Below are 18,503 nucleotides of genomic sequence, written 5' to 3'. Positions count from 1 at the left end.
AAAGAAGAGCTCAAGTTTATCATCAGCGTACAGTAACGTTAGCTGTACGGGAGGACTTAATCACAGTCTGTGCCCCTTACTCGAGACTCCTGCCTCATATGTTCACTGGACAACATGGGTAATAGTTGAATTATGTCTTCATTATGATGGGAGATGTAGGTAGGTGACTGTACTCAACCCTTTCTTATCATTTACTAATTGCTGTGTGGCTTGTTCGCTTCCATCGTTCTCACAGTAACTATAATGGGCTAACGTTAGGCTTGTTATCATTAGCCAGCTAGCTGATGTTATCCCGTTGTACTCACTGACTGGATATCTAAATAACTGTGCATAACGTGACGTGCCGTTTGCGTCTGAATGTGTGTCATCTGCCACTTGCCTCACAAAGGCGATTTCATGACCTGACGAGATTATTTTGTTGAGATGGCATATTTTTGCTCGAGCGTGCGGAAGAGTACATTTTCACCCGGTCAATGTGGTGCTGCGGTCAGTTTACTCGTGGCAGTCAGTGATGACGACTACATGCAATGTTATGACATTGACAGTCCAACGGTTTGTAGCGACATCTAGTGTTGACTGTAGGATATGCAGTTAGAAAGAGAGTTGAAAATGAAATTACAAGTGTCATGATTAATTGTAGCACTACTTTTTCTTCCTATTATGGCTAGAGGGAGCACAAAGGTATCACAAACTGTGCGAGAGGCTCAGAAATAGTAAGGCTTTTGTAACAGAAAAATACCCTCAGCTTTGTCAGTGTCCAATCAGTGGAGGCATCTCTGTGCATTTTAGAATAAAAAAAATATATGCATAATAAAAAGTAAATGTTCATGTATTTTTTTTAATTATTTGAAATAGCACTGTCGCCTCACAGCAAGAAGGTTCTTGGTTTAAATTCAGTCTGAGGCCTTTCTGGATGTACTTTACATGTTCTTTCCACATCTGTATGGTGGGTTCACTCTCTGAAAACTCTTAACTTCCTCCCACAGGTCAAAGACATGCATGGGGTTAGATTAACTGGTGATCCTAAATTAGCTTCAAGTGTGAATATGAGTTTGAATAGTTGTCTCTATGGGTTAGCCCTGCAATAGATTGGCAGCTTGTCCATGGTATACCCTGACTCTGACTGGGATAGGCTACAACTGCCCCCCCCCTCACTCAAGGAAAGTGAAGGACTGGATGATCATTTTATTTAGCCTATAAAAGTACCTCTATCCTATAGGTTTATATATACACTTTAGTGGTAATCTTAAAAATACATCCCTGTTAATCGAAAAATGCCAAATTGAATGTATTTTTTTTATGTGTGTATTTATTGTAAAAATTCTCCTATGAGGCCCTAGCACACTCCCTGGACTGCCGCTCTCACATAATTTCATTGTGTAAAACAAAAGACTTATATTGTATAATGTAAGTTACAGAAATACTGAGTATATATCTGTGACTAAACAGAACTGAGTCGTTGCAGTTTTCAGTTTTGTTTTTTGTTTGTTGTAAATCTAAAGATGTGCTATTTATTTGTTGCATACTGTACTTTTCTTTTTTTAATTTGGTTGTCCAGGATCACTCTAGAAGGCTTCTGTATGTTGTCAGTTTCTTCATTTGGCCATACAGCAGGAAAAAAAGTTTACTTTGTCACTGTGACAGGATGCAGCATCCCGTTGTATGTTGTGTTTGTACTCTTTGTCTAATGGCAACATAAACTCAAAAGTGTAACTGACTTATCAAATGTGTAAGTGCAAAATAATTGCTTGAACATTAATTTCCCCCTTCTATTTAATAACAATATTCATAATACAAGAATATGATTAGAACAATAATTTAACCTAAGAATATGATTTGACACATTAATCCTTCAAGGTCCTTTCAGATTATGGGTTTGTTTTTATGTTTTATTTATTTATCTATCTATTTATTCATTTATTTTCGGTAGATTTCAGACGCGTGGGTGAGTTCTTATGATAGTGTTTATTGGGGATGTGATGTGCTGAGTAGTCCTTGGATGGATATTTATTAGTTATTAGTTGAGGTGTCATTGTCAGGTTATAGTTACAGAGCTTATGAAGTTAAATAGGAATCATTGCTTCGTCAAAACCGCCCACAGCAATTTACTTACTTTAAATTGATATTTGAACATGGTCGGGGTTTTTTCTCCCACACGACCTGAATGCAGCATAGTATCTTTCACTTGAACTCCCCTGCGTCCCTACACATCCCACAATGCTGTTCGACGTTAGCTTCATTCCTTTTACGTTTAGATATCAGCTGAGCTCGTGCTGCGCTGCAGTTGTGCGCGGGTGCCAGCGGATCGGGATCGGAGCAGCTCGGAGCTGCTCGGAGTCTCTCTGTCCGGGCTTGGACATCGTCTTAACCCGATAATCGGCTGAAGAAGGGGCTTTTAAAAAAGACAACAACAAAAAAGACCGCAAGAATGTGACTCTTAAATGTGCCCGGTTTTTTTTTATTTTTTAATCTCCGAAAACGACCCAGTTTCTCATCTAAACGATTTGATTTTTTATATTACTATTTTCTTCATCATCTGCTCCCTCTGTCCGGAACATACTTGGACCGTCCGGGGTTAGGATATTCTTTTTTTTTTCTTTTTTTCAATTTTTCCAACCGGTTTGGGCAGTAATATGTCCAGGCGAAAACAGACCAACCCCTTCAAAGTTAACTGTAGGTATTTCAGGTATTGTCTCTCTTACTATTTCACGAGTTTTATTGATGACACTTGCGCTATCCGTGTATACTTGGGTCGGTTGACATGATCACGCTGCGAGGCAAGCATTGTGAGTTTTCTCTCTCTCCGTGTGTGTGTGTGTTGTTTGTTTGTTTGTTTTATCTATATTTGTAGGATATAAACATCGTAACTAATGATATTTGTGTTGCCAGACAGCTTTTAAAGAACCAGGATTTAGGCAAAAGGCAGTTTGGGGTTCAAAAGTTGTTTTTTATTTTTTATTTTTTGAGGTAGAGGTAGGTTAGGGTTAGCACTTTAATTGTGAGGGTAAGGGGTTAGGGAGTATTTTAACTCTATGAAGATTGTCCAAAAAGATATGCATGTGTATCATTGTTTAAAAATGCAGTCCCAGGACACCTACTGTTGCAGGAACTACCACAGAATTAGTTTTGAGTATTTTGGCAGGTGCTTTTGTGCATGCATTGAGTTTTAGGTTTGTTTTTTTTCATCGGTGGAAGTTGGATTTTGTGAGGTGGCTGTAAGTGTGATTGGTCCACATAGAGCCAATGCAAAGAGTGGTAACTTCCTTATCAGAATTCTTTGATTATTTGCTAAACAAACATGTATTTTAAGTTTGAGTAAATCAAACTCCATTTACCAAGACTACTGGTTTTTTTTTTTTTAATATTACAGTCCTGGTGACTTTTCTTCATATTGAAGGTAAAAACCTTTTTGGAATGTGCCAAAATGTGTATGTTTGGGAAGAGGTTTTGCCAAAATAACAGATAAAGCCATGAAATGTGGCAGGTTTGTAGTTGATGCCAAGCTGGTAAACTTGTGTGATCCAGCCCATGAGCCCTATAACTAGAGACCATCTTGCAGTGGGATCACACCAGTTGTGACACATGCCAGAATACTGACATTTAGACTCATTAGTACTAAGTATTCAGCACTCATGAGTTGGACCACACCCATCTTCTGACTTAACCGTTATTTCGCTGAAGAATACAGATATGTAACGTTTTGTGTCAGCGCCTTACAGCTTTTGTGACATTACTGCACTGGCAAAATTTGCCCACAGACACGTATACAAACAACTGTCAGCATTTTCGAAATTCAGTTTGAGGTATCTCTATGGTACATTTTACCATGATGACACACATAGAATCACAAGTAGAAACCAATAATAGCTACTCTATCATGCTTGGTAATAATGCAGTAATAACTACCATGCATACTTAATGCCAGCGTGTTGACGGGTGATGCAGCCACTTTGATCCAATCTTAGTGCGGTCCCACTTGACCACAGTTATTATTTACAGGTATATGAAAACAAAAGAAACGGGCATAAAATGGGCAATAAATGCAGTGAGAGCAAGCTCAGGTCAGATGCACTCAACAGACTAGAAAATCAATAGTGACCATCTTGCAAGGTTTTTCCAGCATAATTTTAGTGTTTACCACACCACAGAAAAACCACCCGCACAGTGATAAAACTATCAGTCAGTTTTTATGTAGGGTTAAATTTAGTCTTTAACCCGACTCGCTTTTTCATTTATCAATTGTTTAAAAATAACTAAGATATGTAAGATACCCAATACTCTCACCTTACCTGTATGTGGCATCATCCCCAAAAGGCCAATTTTGAGCCAGGAAAAACCTCGTCCGGTGATCAGAAGGCATTACTACACTTTAATGCAAATACTCAGTACTCGGGGAGCCGCACCACACACAATCTCAAACTCGGCTTCATTTAGATTTCATCTGTAAAGTTTTGTGTGTGTGATTAGCACTGTCTTTCACTTCAGTTCAATTTTATTTATACAGTGCCAAATCACAACAACAAGCTACCCACAGACAGACAAACACCTGCCAAAGTACTCACACACATACAGGTACACAAGCTTATAACAATGCAAGCTACACTATTGCAGCATGTAATGACAAATAACTGAATGTGTTACATAATATGTGAAAGAGCACACTCCTGGTACATTTTTAAAAATAATTTAAGTAGCCACTATCACTTGTATTTTAATAGTGGAGCTTATTACTTGTTGGTGCTGATTACAGGCTTAAAATATTTTTTTATAAATATCTCTCCTTTAAGGCCGACAAGCTTATATTGACTAGAAATGTTGTGTGAAAGAATCTTTCAGTTAATTTAGGTATCAAGGCTTGTGGCTAACCATGTTTCAGTTTTGAGATGTTATTTTTGTCAGTTATCTGCTCTTTAAAAAAAAAAAAAAAAAAGTATGAGGCATTTAAAAAAACAAAACAAAAAAAAAACCCCACCTGTGACTAAACCATGAACAGAAGGGACAGAGGTTTCAGCTTGTACAAACAGTAGCTATGCGTGCACTTGATTCAGTTTTCTCTGACAGCTCAGATTTAGGACAAGATTGCAGGAGAGCATTACTGAGCACACAAGCAGCAAGACTTCCCTTGCGTTGTATGCAAGAGTGTTTCTGTTATTTCCCCCTTTCTTCCTTTATTGAATGATACGTCTAATATTTTTTTACTACACAAACACTTTTCATGCTTACTTTCTAATTTTGTTCAACATCTTAGTTTCCCATCCCAGATTTTAATTAAGATTTTATTTTAATGGTAAGCAGTCATCTGAATAAACAAACATCTGGTTTCTGTTGTTTACATGTGATGGTTTGCTGCTCATCTGTTAAATAATTTTTTAGCTAAATAACAATTTCTTCCATTTAAAGAAGGGACCTTGAGCTTACTGGTCGCTTACAGTGTAATGCATACTGACTGGATTACTGACATTTGTTGACCAAATTCTATTTTAAAATAGTGTCATATTTTTATAAAGCACAGATAAATTTATTGAAGCAGATCTCAGGAGCTCTTGGGAGACCCTCTAATGTAGATATTTTGTTGGTGACTCATCTTTTACCAGGATGCTCTTGTCAGTGCTTACCCTGCTGACCTCTTATCTTAAGCTAGTTTTTGTCCACTGAAGGGGATTGCCCAGTGTAATCTACTGAAGTATGCTGCGACCCTCCTTTCTAAAGATAGTTTGTTTAAACTTCTGGAGAAATGCATCTCACACTTGCTGCAGACCGCAGTCATCCCTGTGAGCTAATGAGCTCATTTGTTGCTCTGAAACACCTTTGAGAGTGAGCGAAAGGCCTCAGGAGGCCCCAAGACTGTTGTATAATATGTTTTTTTTTTAAATTCTTGTGAGTGCAGAAGGACACCTTTTGCACACCAACTTTCATTCTTCCTCACCATGATTTGTTTTACCTGTCTTTTCTTGTGAGGTATGAATTGCATTCAAAGAGCTGTCCCCTTTGAGTCGGTCAGACCAGACAGACTGACAGACCAGACAGGCAGGGAGACAGTCTGACAGGCAGGCGGGCTGACACACATGCACATGCTCACACACAAATACACACACACACACACACACACACACACACACACACACACACACACACATACACAGGGAATTCCAGACAATGATACAACAGCGGTGTCTGTCTAGCTGTTAAGTTTGATGTACAACAATACTCAAGATTTTTATGCATTACATAAAAGTATTTTGTTTGGAGGTGGTGGTGCATACCCTCGTGGTGTCAAGTGGATGCCTGTCAGGGAAGTACAGTATATTTGTGTAACAGTATATGTGAGGCTTTGGTTTCATAATTTTTCTGTACCTAAATGTAGAAGTTCTGAAAACCTTTATTAGTATTAATTATAACAAATAAGGTGTTATTTCAGAATATTTCACATTATATATGTATTGTTGATCCAACTATGAAAGTGAGTTCTCAGGCGGGGGGGCTTTTATGAATCCAACTTTGAGTCTCGTGTGACTACAAGGTGTTTGTCAGTCTTGTAGTTGAAGCAAAATCCTAATCTAAACATGTAGGTTATTCGTGGTGAGAACTGATCAGATGTCTGGCCCACCGTCCTTGTTCTCCAGAAAGTCTGTGGACGTAAGAGGGGGGGCCCCAGTACTTCTGCAGATTCAGACAGTGTTGTGTGTCTGCATGTGTGCGTTTTTGGAGGGGATGGCTGCTGAAAAGGAGAAGGAGGGGCCTTTGAATTCAACAGGACCCCCATTGCTCTGTGTTTGAGTAGAGTTTTGGCATTCTGTCTTTTGTCTGTTTTGTTTTGCGCGCTACCCCTTCGTCACCCTACCACCCCGCCCCCCGCCCCCCAACCAGCCCTCTCCCTCTTGTGTGTGTCTCTTGGCTGATGAGTTTGTCTCTTTGTCTGGATTCAGTCAGACACTGCGTCACCTCCTGCCTACAGACACACAGACTCAGAGATAACATCGCAGTGCTAGAGACTGAGGGAGCGAGGAGGGTGGGTAGTGGTGATGGTGGCGGCGGGGGGGAGCAAGGAGAGACAGATGTACAGACAGAACCGTAGCGGTGGGGGGATGGGTATCTCTCACACATCAATCATTGGCTATGCGCCGAGAAGCCAGCCTGTTGTAGTAGTTCACAGTTCAATACTCGGACCCACTCTAACGAATGCTTGGATTTCTGTGGGAAAAGTGCCCAAACTGTGTTCACATACCAACTTCTCACAAGTAGCCAAATGACTAGCTTTAAGATTATACTTCTGTCTTGCTCATACACACAATAAAAGAGAAAGTGTGTGTCTGTGCACCGTGCACAGTACCTCAGGATTGTGATGAATGCTGTAATTACTTCTGCCAGTCTCAGGTAACTGAAGTCAGGATCTCTCTCTCCCATCTTCTGATCTGTGTAAATGGAGAGGGAGCACACAAGGGAAGAAAATTGGATTTTAAGCTATCATTAATTTTCGCTATCTCAAGTGGTGATGTTCCTATGTGTGAATGCCAGAGGAGTTTTCACCAAGACTGCATCCAAAGGAGCAGTGCTGGCAGTTGAATGAGCGTTTGCGGAGTCCAGTGTAATAAGAAGAAAAGTGAAGGGATTGCATCGCATCCTGCAGCCAAAAAGAGCCGCTGTGTACAATAAAGTGTGGCATCGCGGCAAGTGAAATGAGCTACATATGGGCTGTCATGGTGCAAAGCTTTATCCTCCCCCTCAGAGCTGATGGTAAAGATATAGAAGTAGACAGAGCTCCATATATAAGCTGGGAGGACAGAGGGCGAGCCAGGCTGTTCAGTGTGTGGGTGGTACTGAAGGAGAGAGAGAGAAACGGAGCAGCTAGGCAGTTAGCTGGAGGATAACAGTGCAGGCTGCTCCCCCCGTGGGACTGCAGCATGGCTGTCGGAACAGCTAGCATGTATCTGTGATTGTATATGTGTGTAAAAATAGTGGGGGTTGGGATGCAAGTGAAGTAAATGTGCATGCATATATGCAACTGGGCTTGTCTCGCTGCTTTTGTATGAATCCTGCTGCTTGTTGTATAGGTCATATAAAACCAGATGAATCTGCTAAGAAGTTCTTCTCAAGCTGATCGCGCCCCCAGAGTGTTAAGAAAAAGGTAGAATGGTTTCAATAATTTACTCTCTGGGACAGCTTTCTATCTGTTTTGCTTTGATTATAGGTTTTTTTTCATTAGCGTAATCTCAAGATTTTTTAATTGTAATTGGATGGCGTGATCCACATTAAGTGTGATCAAACCATGGAACTTCAGCGATAGGTGAAACCACTTCTATTAAACGATTTAAAGATTTATACCTTCTTGTGATACACTACAGTAGCAGATGCTGTAATGAAGTTGCTATGGAGATAAAGCTTTCATATGCCGGGTACAATGTATGGGTAGAGACAGTTGCTCAGAATCGTTTTCTTTTTGTGCCCAAGGCAGGACAAAATTTCAAGGTATACCTATAAAAGAAGCCTCATTTGGAATATCATCAGTTCTTCTGATTGTGCAGATGAAGATATTTTTGAGCAAAAGGCCTTCAGTTCTTTTTGTGCTTCACTATAGGCTGCACTAAACTCATCAGATTCTGTCATACACAATCCAACAGGCAGTCTTGTTGTCCCTGGTTCTGATCCAGCATCTGCTGAAGTGGAGATTTCTCTCTGAAGTTATGTCAGGATTCCAGGTGCCTCTTTAGCTTCCTTGGCAACATGTTGGCATTTTTAACTCCTCCCAACAACAGCTGCAGTCAGGCTGAAGGCCAGTGACTGTCAGTCATGGCTTTTTAATATTTAACTGCACAAAAAGTATACCTGCAGTACTATTAAGGCACACTATTATGGCCCAAGATTTCGATGCATAGAACCAGATGGTAGTAGTTGTCCTCTGTATAAGATTATTGTTCTATCAATGTCCAGGATATGTTAGGGACACATCCTCATTTGTATTTCTCAGCATCTTTAGGTGTTGTGGCTTTTTGCCCTGTCCCTGTACCGGGGCAGGTCCACCACAGGCGAATCAGATCTGGGTGTGTGTCCCTAACATCTTGGCGCACAGCTGGGGTCTTTCCTCCTCATCCACAGCCATTGACTGCAGCGCTAAGCAATCCCTGGAATCACCTTGAAGGTGGTGGCATAGGGTTTGGCTGTGCATCTCCAAGTGTTTAATAAGTTTAACTATGGAATGCTAAACTGTTGCTATCCAGCCTCAATGCTCTGCATCTGATTTCAGCTGAGTGTATCACAGCTTTTTCCCATGGTACTTTTAGTTCTATAAAGTAGACAATACAGAGAGTGGTGGACCAAAGTACCAGATCTGGTCTTTGGGCAGAAGCAACTATTTCTGATGGGATTATAAGCTGTTGACGTGTATCAAAGAACATTTTCTAGTAACAACCTCCTTCAAAAGTCTTCCTGGTCAGTGATGGAGGGTATTTTTGTCATTGTTCTTGAAGTGGCAGTGGTGCTGCTCTTTTGGCATTGATAGACAGAGATTTCAGCACCTGGTTGTGTCTCTAAGTATACCTGCCTTGACAAAGGCTCACTTTAATTAAAGTCATGATGTGCCTGAGTGCGTTTCCAGTTGATTGTCCCTTTATTCAATATTTCCCACTTCATCCACTTTTGCTGTTGGGCTTCTAAGATTAGCAAATCTTGCAGCCGCCTCCTGCCACTGGAGTTCCAAAACGACCAGCTTTCGCCATTTTCCTTTGTTCCACAAGGGTCTATCTGGAAACAGGCCCACTCCTACTCTTCTTCGCTGAACGTAGCTCCCAATCTTAGAAGGATGGAGTGCTGATTTAGCCTGTAGTACAGTTTCTGTTGGTGTCCATTTCCAACATGTTGTTAATACTGGCATGACGGGTCTTATGGTTGTGTCTCAAGACTATGAGAAGGTCAACTCCAGTCTTGTCTTGAAGCCTAGTTTGAAAGAGCTTGTTGGCTTTTTCTACATGTACCACAAGTGAGAAAGTCAACTTTTCAAGAATCTTACTGACGGTCCTTCTACTGTCTTTCTATCTCCAGGGCCATTCCACACTTCAACCATCACAGGACTCCAGCACACTATTAACATGGATGGCAGAGACGAATTCACAGAGGACAGTGAATGCTGCAGCAACAACTCCCAGGAAGTCCAAGGGCAGGATAGCTTCTCAGGTACAGGATGGAGGGAAGGGTCAGGGAAGGACTGTTGGACTCTGTAGGAATGTCCTTGGAATGAGGGGTGTTAGTGAGAATAAGCCCTGCCCTGTGTTTTGTTGTCTGTCCGTATTGATAGGGCTGTGTTTGCCTCCATAGAAGACAGCGATAGTGACCCAGAAAACCACGGCGAAGACTCGTCCTCCAACACCTCTGCTGACGACCACATGACCACCAAGAGAACGCAGTGTCTCCTACAAGGAGCAGGAGTCAAAGAGGTGAGAGGGCTGCTAATTTAGACACCTTCACTCTAGTGTTTCTTTATGATGGTGCTTTGAATGGCAATAATGTTTATTTCATTCTAACAAATACAAAAAAGGAACACGCACAAAGGTTGTGGTAATGTTCTCATAACTGGAAAAAGATTTTATCTATTTCTCACTGTGTACTTCTTTGAAAACAACTTCTTGGCACATCATCAATTAGTTTGAACACAACTTATGCATTACACTAGAAGAGACCATACTGGTAACGTTGTGGTGTGGAATAAACACACAAACAAAACACGACAGAGATCAAAAAAAAAAAAATGAAGACAAGTATCTGCCCTGCATCTGTTTGATTATGAAATATGTGGTTTATAAACGAGTTGGTAGGCGTGAGAAGAATTTATCAACTCTCATCCATCAGTCGTGCATGAAAAACAAGTCAATGTGAACCGTAATTTGCATCTAGATGCCCACCCTGTCATCTGCTCCAGTTTTATGATGTTTAATTAGGTTCATGCATCTGTGAATTTAAAGCTAATGTGCTGTGCTAGAGAATATTGCAGATATTTCTCCTGAGATAACCGGAAAGGAAGTAGCGATATTTCACCAAAATCTTTCTATTTGTATGCAAAATAACAATTAACATACATAACATAATAAACTTTTGACATTTTTGTTTTATTACTTTGAAAAGATAAAAGTGAAAATGATAAATAATCAGTTAAAAGACCTCACTAATATAGTAAAAGTGGGAAAAAAAGTAGTGGGCTACCTACTTAGTACATCTACAGGAGCCATGGAAACCCATGCCATGAAACCACATGCAGTTACTGAATCAGCAGAGCGTTGGTGAATTTTATGCACTGCTCTGTAACTTTACATGATCTGCCACATTCACAGATGAGTTGCTGTGGTTCCTAAAAGCTTCCACTTTGCAATAATACAGCTTACAGCTGATCGTGACTGTTTGTGAGGGAAGAAATTTCATGAACTGACTTGTCCTTGCAACGCTGGCGTCATTTTACAGCAACACACATGAATTCAGAGAGCAAACCATTTTTTCACAAATGTTTGTAAAGGCAGACCATATGGCTGTTTGATTTTTTTAGACCTGTGCAATGGTTCGAGAACACCTGGATTCAAAGATGAAGAGGTCTGGCCCAATATTTTTATTCAAAAGTGCCCTTTGAGTTATTAGACACCCCCAGGTCCAACCAATATGTTTTCTGCCTGCACCTTCTGTTTGAAAATGTTCTGTGAGTCACATCTGTCTCAGCACACAGTGTGATGTCACTGTCAGTGAGTCACCGGGACTTGTGGGAATTTTGCTCAGTCATACACTCAACACGTCTTCATCCACTTGTGAAAATGCTTCAGACCAAAACAAGGCCTGTTTTAGTGTGGTGCTTACGTTTTAACTGCCATCATACAAATTGGAAATTTTAATTTAATAAATAACTCAGAATTCAGATTTGTGATTTACAACTGTAAGATGTAGGTGTAAAATCATTTGAATGTAGTGTTAATGTGCTTCTGAAACGAGTTTAAATGGTTCTTGACTTTCCTCAGGAGAGCGAGGAAGGGGGAGAGCACAGCAACAACTTTGTTTGTCCTCTCTGCCCGCTGGATTTCAGCAGCCCAGATAAGCTCATCTCCCATGTCTACCAGGTGAGAATAACATAGTCTCACCTGCCCCGATCTAGTACAGAACCAAAAAAAGAAATGCAATTTTCAAAGCCGTGTGGCAGCAGCCTATCTGCTCTGCAATCTGTCTACTTTGTCATATAGCTGCATAGTTTTGTTTTTATGGATTGTGGGAATAGTGCCACGAGCATTAACTGTAATTGTTATTGCTGTAATAAATTTGGTTTAGAGTGGTCTCCCAGCCTTTTTCTTATGTAAACGTTGTATAAACTCTGTATGCTGTTTGCATTTATACTACCATGCATAACAACCACAGCATCAATTATAACTGTTGCAGACATGAATTTAAATATTATAATTTTACTTTTCAAGTTCATAATATTTTAAATTTATATTTCCTTTGTTATTTTTTCCTTTTGCAAACATATTGCAAACTGATAATCGCCTGCAATACAAAGTTATCATATCTTTTAAGTTTGCTGCTTTTCTCATCTCTGTTTGCTGTCTTGTAACAGCACACGACTATGATGAGCAACACCAAGAGCTATGTGTGCCCAGTGTGTGGGCGAGCCCTGAGTTCGCCCGGCTCACTTGGACGCCATCTTCTCATCCACTCCGAGGACCGCCTCTCCAACTGCGCTGTCTGTGGTGCACGCTTCACAGACACCAACAACTTTAACAGGTTGAGCTCATCTCTGCTGTAGCTCTCATCTCAGGTCTTAAATGCAGATTGAATATAGATGTTGTGATATAATTATACTAACCGGGCCCTGAAGTTTCTGTGTTTATTTAGTGCTTATTATTTAATTATGTCATTTATCTTAAGAATTTTAAAACAATATCTCATATGTGGTCCCTTTATGACAAGGTGAAAAGACACCACTGATTCAGAAGGATGAGCTATTTAAAATGAGGCCTTTTAATTTTTCGAGTATCTAAAAATTGATTCTGGCAGGAGTGTAATGTAGAAACATAAAAAACTGCATGCTACTTTCTTTTTTTTTTTTTTTTTAAGACAAACCTTTTCTTTTGTCGAGCCTTTGAAAATATAAATTGAGTAAAAAGAAGTCACATTTTCTCTTTAATACATTATAATAGAATGAGAAAGAGCAATGGTTTTCCAAGTGTGGGATTAGACAGAATGCAGAGCATGAGGGATGAATAAAATTAGTACTGCAATGACAGATTTAATGGAAATAAACTTGCGTGTTGCTTAGCAACTACCATTACATTTCTAATTTAAACAGCACTGACAAGGTCAGGACGCATTGTAGAAGGAGAAGCAGTGTGAAGTGATAAAAAGGAGAGAAGAGAAAAGTCATGAAGCATTACAGTTGGCAGAATCATTTGCTGCTAAGTTTGGAAAAATAAAACATAAATACTTGTTATTCTAAAGAGAGACAAATAAAGGCGTATCTTAGATGTACGTGGAAAAGCTGTTTCATGTTGTTCCAGCCAGCTACAATAAAGTAACATAACCAGCATCTGGCAACCAGTGTTTTCTGAACAGTCACCTCCTCTGAGGCTGTTAACAGCCTGTTAAACTTCTCTCCAGAGAGCTAGCCAGAGTTCATTTGACGCATGGCCCTAATTCCTCTCTGAAGCAAAAAAGTTTGGGAAACGACTAACACGGAATCAGTCATCTCTTCCCATTGCAGCAAAGTGGTTTCAAGTCATGTAACTCATTGCAGCTTGACAGCTAAATTTTACTGTTGCCTAAAATATGTGACCATACGAGCCAGGCTAACAAAAATTCAAGGCAAAAACAATGCCTGTCAGTCTGATGTATGAAGCCTTTGTTGCAGGCTGGTGGAAAAAAATCCCTGTGGGGTGAAATCTCGGATTTCAGACTGCTCTGAACACTTAGTTTCAGATAGTTTAGTGTTTTTTTTTTTTTCTCCTGCTCTTGTCTCTGTGTAACGCAAGCGAGAGAGTATATCACAGATATCGTGATCTCAGGCACGCTTTGGCTGTGTGCACAGAAACCCCACCTAGCTGTTCAAAACTCAGAAGAAAGTTAGTTTGTGAGAGAGCTAAAAGCATTTTACTTAGACGCAGTATAAAATGAATACGTTTATTTTTAACAGGAAACAAATCTAGTCTAGGAGACCTCAAGTGAAAGGCTCTATGATCCCCACATTAAAGATTTAGACAGGAGCAAGCTTTCTATCAGGGATCTAATGCTTCCCTGGAAGAGTCCAGACCACTTAAAAAAAAAAAAAAAAAAGGATGTTTACCTGATTCATGTATCCTGTCGTAGGGAGAAGCTTAAAGAAGTCCTCGACACAACTAGGATGGATTTTACTGGGGGAAGGGACACCAGTTCCATGTGCCACTCCCTCTCGAGCAGCCCCATGAGCAGCCCGGGCCCCTGCACTGATTCTTGCCATGGACCGGGCCCCAGTCCCAGTTCGTGTCAGGGTCCTTGCCCGTGTCAAGCAACTAACCCCAATCCCAACCTATGTCAAGCCCAACGTTCCTGCCAGGGGCAGGGTCACATCTCAAGCCAGTGTCAAGGCCCCAGACCATGTCATGGCCCTGGGCCAGGATCAGGACCGTGCACGGACCAGGGACCCGCATTTCCCTCACTGCCCGATAGTCTCCTCTCTGAAGGGCCATCCCTCGCCTCAATCCCTGATGCACTCAACTCCTCCTCTTCAGGCCTTCCTCCTATCCCTGATATCCTGAGCCCTATGCCGGTGTATCCTGCCGGAGTGCTGCTGGTGTGCAACAGCTGCGTGGCTTATCAGCAGCTAGTGGCGGCCCAGTCACCGATGCGAAAATGGGCTCTGCGTCGGAAGAACGAGCCCTTGGAGGCCCGACTGCAGCGTCTGGAGCGTGAGCGCACAGCAAAGAAGAACAAGCGGGCGTGTGAGACAGAAGAAGAGAGGGAGCTGAGGCGGCTGCGGGACCGCGAGGCCAAGCGCATGCAGAGGATGCAGGAAACGGAGGAGCAGCGGGCACGCAGGCTGCAGAGGGACAGGGAGGCCATGCGATTAAAGAGGGCCAACGAGACACCAGAGAAGAGGCAGGCCAGGCTGATCCGCGAGAGGGAGGCAAAGAGGATCAAGCGACGGCTGGAGAAGATTGACCCTGCTCTGAGGACACAGATAGAGCACGATCCTGCAGCCATGGCTGCCCTCACAGCAGACATGAGTCTCTTCCAGTTTCCCTGCCCTATGCCTGTCCCCTCCATTGATAATGGTCTATTCATGAAGCTGCCCTAGTGGGTCCAGGCCAATCGGGTGAGGGCAGAATCCAGTTGGCTTCTCGCAGCATCATTAACCTCTGCACTGCGCCATCAGGCTGCCTGTTCACAGAGAACCATTCCTAGCTGGTTTCCTCTCAGCTCGATCTGCGTCGAACAGCTTCGCACACAAGCTGCTTTGTTAAATACAACAAAAACTTCTTCAACGTCTTTTTTTAAACAGCCTAGAAAACCTTGGGAACAGGGATGAGAATGTTTCTTATTGTATGGATGATGACATAAGAGCATGTTGTAAAGAGATTTTATCTGTTGCGTCAGTGGACTAGCAGATTTAACACAGTTCATACTCATAGGAGCAGTTACACTTCCTTTGAGGGGACAAAAAAAAAAATCATTTGCACATGGACCTTCAGTGACAGGAGAGGGGACTTTGTAGCCACAGTCCCCTCTCCTTTCTGGTCCACTCCGCCAGCCCAGTGACTCTGATTTCCAGGTAGCTACACCTCTCTTCAAGCTGCTACCATGGGTCCCTGGGAAGTTCGTGTTCAGTCAAACTACTACCTCAGCTGGCGCCGTGGTCGCGCCCTCTGTCCTGTGGCTTACTGCGTTCCAACTCCAAGCTTCCAAAGCTCTATATGTACTGTACACTACTACCGAGGATGCAGGTCATTTTTATTTGTTTTCTTTACATTGTTATGTTTGTATTTATCATTCAGGCACTTTAATAGGACACACACATTCACAAGTGATTTTAAAAACAAGAGGCGTTATAGATTCTGACATACAGTTTGAATGAATGTCCTATTGAACGTGTTCAGTGTTGAGCTACATTCCTCTTATTTCTGAGTTTTACATCTCAATGCAGTCCACCTTTGTACATTCTCTTTGCCAAGATACGACTCTCGCGTCTTTACACTCCGAACATTTTTGCCAATGTCATTTATATTTTGACTTTCTTTTACAGAGGTTTTCTCTGGCTCTTAAAAAACAACAAAAAAGTAAAGTCATAAAGTCTGTGCTGCTGTTATTGTACTGTAAAATACATTAGTTACCTCTTATATGTTTGGGCTCATTGCATTGAGGAATATTCTATTCCTGTAAGTGGTTGCAAAGAAACAGTACACAACATGTTACCCGTTGACCTCAGAATTTGTCGCATTACTTGAATTCTGCCCTAAAAGATGCATTTGTTTTCCTCATGAGCGGGTTCCGACATGGTGGGTTTTTACCGTCATACGGGAAATCGTACATAGATAATGCAACCTCTGCTTTGTGCAATTTGTGTAGCATCCACATGTGTTGTAAGGCTGCAGTACCTTCAAGATGTGTAAACAGTACCACTTAAATTATGTTTTATATCTGCAAGTCACTTTTATGGTGTCACATGACAAGTGGAAATTGTTCTAAACACTTTTTTTGTTTGTTTCCTTCATCTGTTACTGAGCACTGGGGCTAACTTCACGGCACATACAGCCCATACCAGGAGATTCATTAACCTCATTCCAGCACATGTTTATGCAATATGATGTGAATATATATATATATATATATATGTATTATTTTTTTTCTTGTAAAAGTGTTTTGGGGTGTTTTGTTGATTTACAAAATGTTAAAATTAGAGGCCATGGTTGGATAACCCTTGTTTAATTTCCTGCCTGTTACCTCCACTTCTTCTTGTCTTTGCTTATCCAGATGCAAACATTTAACAGTGTCAAATGAGCAGTTTCAGAAGTACTCTTTAAAGAAGAACGAGCAGCGGTTCTGTTTGAGTCACTCCTAGACGAGCTGCAACCCACCTGGCTGTTAGTTCCAGCAGGCTTAATGAAGAAAAAACAAAAGACAAAAAAATTAAAGGGAGTTTTGGTTTTATCCTCAGAGGCTTTTTTCTAGGAGTGCATCAAACCTCTATGCAACAGATGTTATTTATTAAAGGAAATTAATTCACTTTTCACTGAAACTATGCAGAATGCGACCTCAATTTTAAACAGACTTCAAAGCAAACAGTTCAGCTACTCAGGCAGTTTAACTCAGAGGGCTCAGGGCCTGGATACGGCACCCCAGCCCATAAGAATCATTTGTAGACCTGTCATGCAAACAGAACAGTTTTAGGCAGTTTTGGGACTTTTAGTAGAGACACTTTTGTCTTTTTTTGAGAGATGTTTCCTCTTCCTAGTTCAGCACAAAAAGCAACAGGGTTTCACTGCCATCCTTCTCACTATACACTCTACCAAGGGCAGATCAGTGTTCTCAACAAAGGCTTCAGGTGTCGTCTCTTTCTCTCAGAATATGAATACTGGGTATTCTCAGAGGTTGCTCTTTGAAATTGCTGTGACCTTGTTTGTCCTACAACTTCACTTACTAGTTGAAAGGAAGTTCTGTGGACTCTGACGCGGCACTGTTCTTTGGCAGCAGCGCTCTCTCAGTGTGGATTAGGTAAAAACACTGCATGTCCTGAAACTGCACTCGTCCTAGAATGGTTCAACATGAGCTTGTGTTCTGTTTGTTTATGCCTGCCTGTTTTTTACAGTTTAATCGAAAAATGTTTCAAGATGTTGGCCTTTCTATATTCTATCAGGATTTTCTCTCAATGTCCATGTTTACAAAAGAAGTCTTTCTGATCAAGGCCAAATGAATGAGCTAAACTGCTAATGACAACATGCTAGTTGTGATATCAATGCATTCTGACTGGATGGCACTTTGGGGGACGCCATCCTCTGTTACTGGAATAACAGATGTACAGACCGTGACGAAACCTGGATAAGAATGTGGAAATAAACATTGAATTTATTATAATGTTGGTTTGCAGCATTGTTTACATTTTTTGCATTGTTTTTTTTTTTCCTACAAAGCACTGCATAAGATCAGTTCTGTTGTTTCCAAACCTTGAGCCCCTGCAGCCCATTGTCTTCATTAATCATTAACAAGGGGAAGCATTTAGGTTTCAAGAATCAAACTAAAGTAAAAGCACAATCTCACCTGCAAATACATGAATCATTAGTTCAACTTAAACTCGCTGCATTACCACCCTGGTCATTCATTGTTTTAGCTGAAGTGGCTTTGTCCTCCCAGGAGAACCTGACCACTATTTTTAGATACACTGGGTTAATTGGTAATTCTAAATTGTCTGTAAGTGCTAATAGTTGTAAAGGTTAATAGCTTAAACTTTAAGCACAGAGTGAGATCATCACTGAGTGCCAAACTTAAAAAATGTAGGTCTACGCATGTATCCTCAT

At 41.1% G+C, this 18,503-nt stretch overlaps 1 protein-coding gene across 6 annotated transcripts; it reads left to right on the top strand.

Moving 5' to 3' along the window:
* Nucleotides 1–21: 21 nt before the first annotated feature.
* Nucleotides 22–18,067, top strand: znf821 (zinc finger protein 821). Of its 6 annotated transcripts, none has more exons than XM_084933649.1 (6): nt 22–159; nt 10,036–10,167; nt 10,309–10,427; nt 11,988–12,086; nt 12,578–12,744; nt 14,323–18,067. In XM_084933649.1, the coding sequence occupies exons 1-6, from the start codon at nt 144–146 to the stop codon at nt 15,287–15,289; spliced, it is 1,500 nt and encodes a 499-aa protein (XP_084789775.1). In that variant the 5' UTR covers nt 22–143; the 3' UTR covers nt 15,290–18,067. The 6 variants fall into 6 exon arrangements, with proteins under 6 accessions (XP_084789775.1, XP_084789782.1, XP_084789765.1 ...); XM_084933656.1 differs by having other exon boundaries at nt 23–118; XM_084933639.1 differs by lacking the exon at nt 22–159 and adding an exon at nt 1,831–2,673 and having other exon boundaries at nt 10,312–10,427.
* The last annotated feature ends 436 nt before the right edge of the window (nt 18,068–18,503 follow it).

This window comes from Perissodus microlepis, chromosome 1, assembly GCF_051167445.1.
Source record: "Perissodus microlepis isolate ML-2025 ecotype Zambia chromosome 1, ASM5116744v1, whole genome shotgun sequence".
NCBI classification, from domain to species: domain Eukaryota; kingdom Metazoa; phylum Chordata; class Actinopteri; order Cichliformes; family Cichlidae; genus Perissodus; species Perissodus microlepis.
This window is presented reverse-complemented; position numbering and strand designations above follow the sequence as displayed.

Excerpts from the sequence above, each read along its gene's own strand:
- znf821 (XM_084933631.1), top strand. The coding sequence starts at position 2,634 with ATGTCCAGGCGAAAACAGACCAACCCCTTCAAAGTTAACT. Across the intron at positions 10,428-11,987 it reads AAGGAGCAGGAGTCAAAGAG|GAGAGCGAGGAAGGGGGAGA; the intron begins GTGAGAGGGCTG and ends GACTTTCCTCAG. Across the intron at positions 12,745-14,322 it reads GACACCAACAACTTTAACAG|GGAGAAGCTTAAAGAAGTCC; the intron begins GTTGAGCTCATC and ends ATCCTGTCGTAG.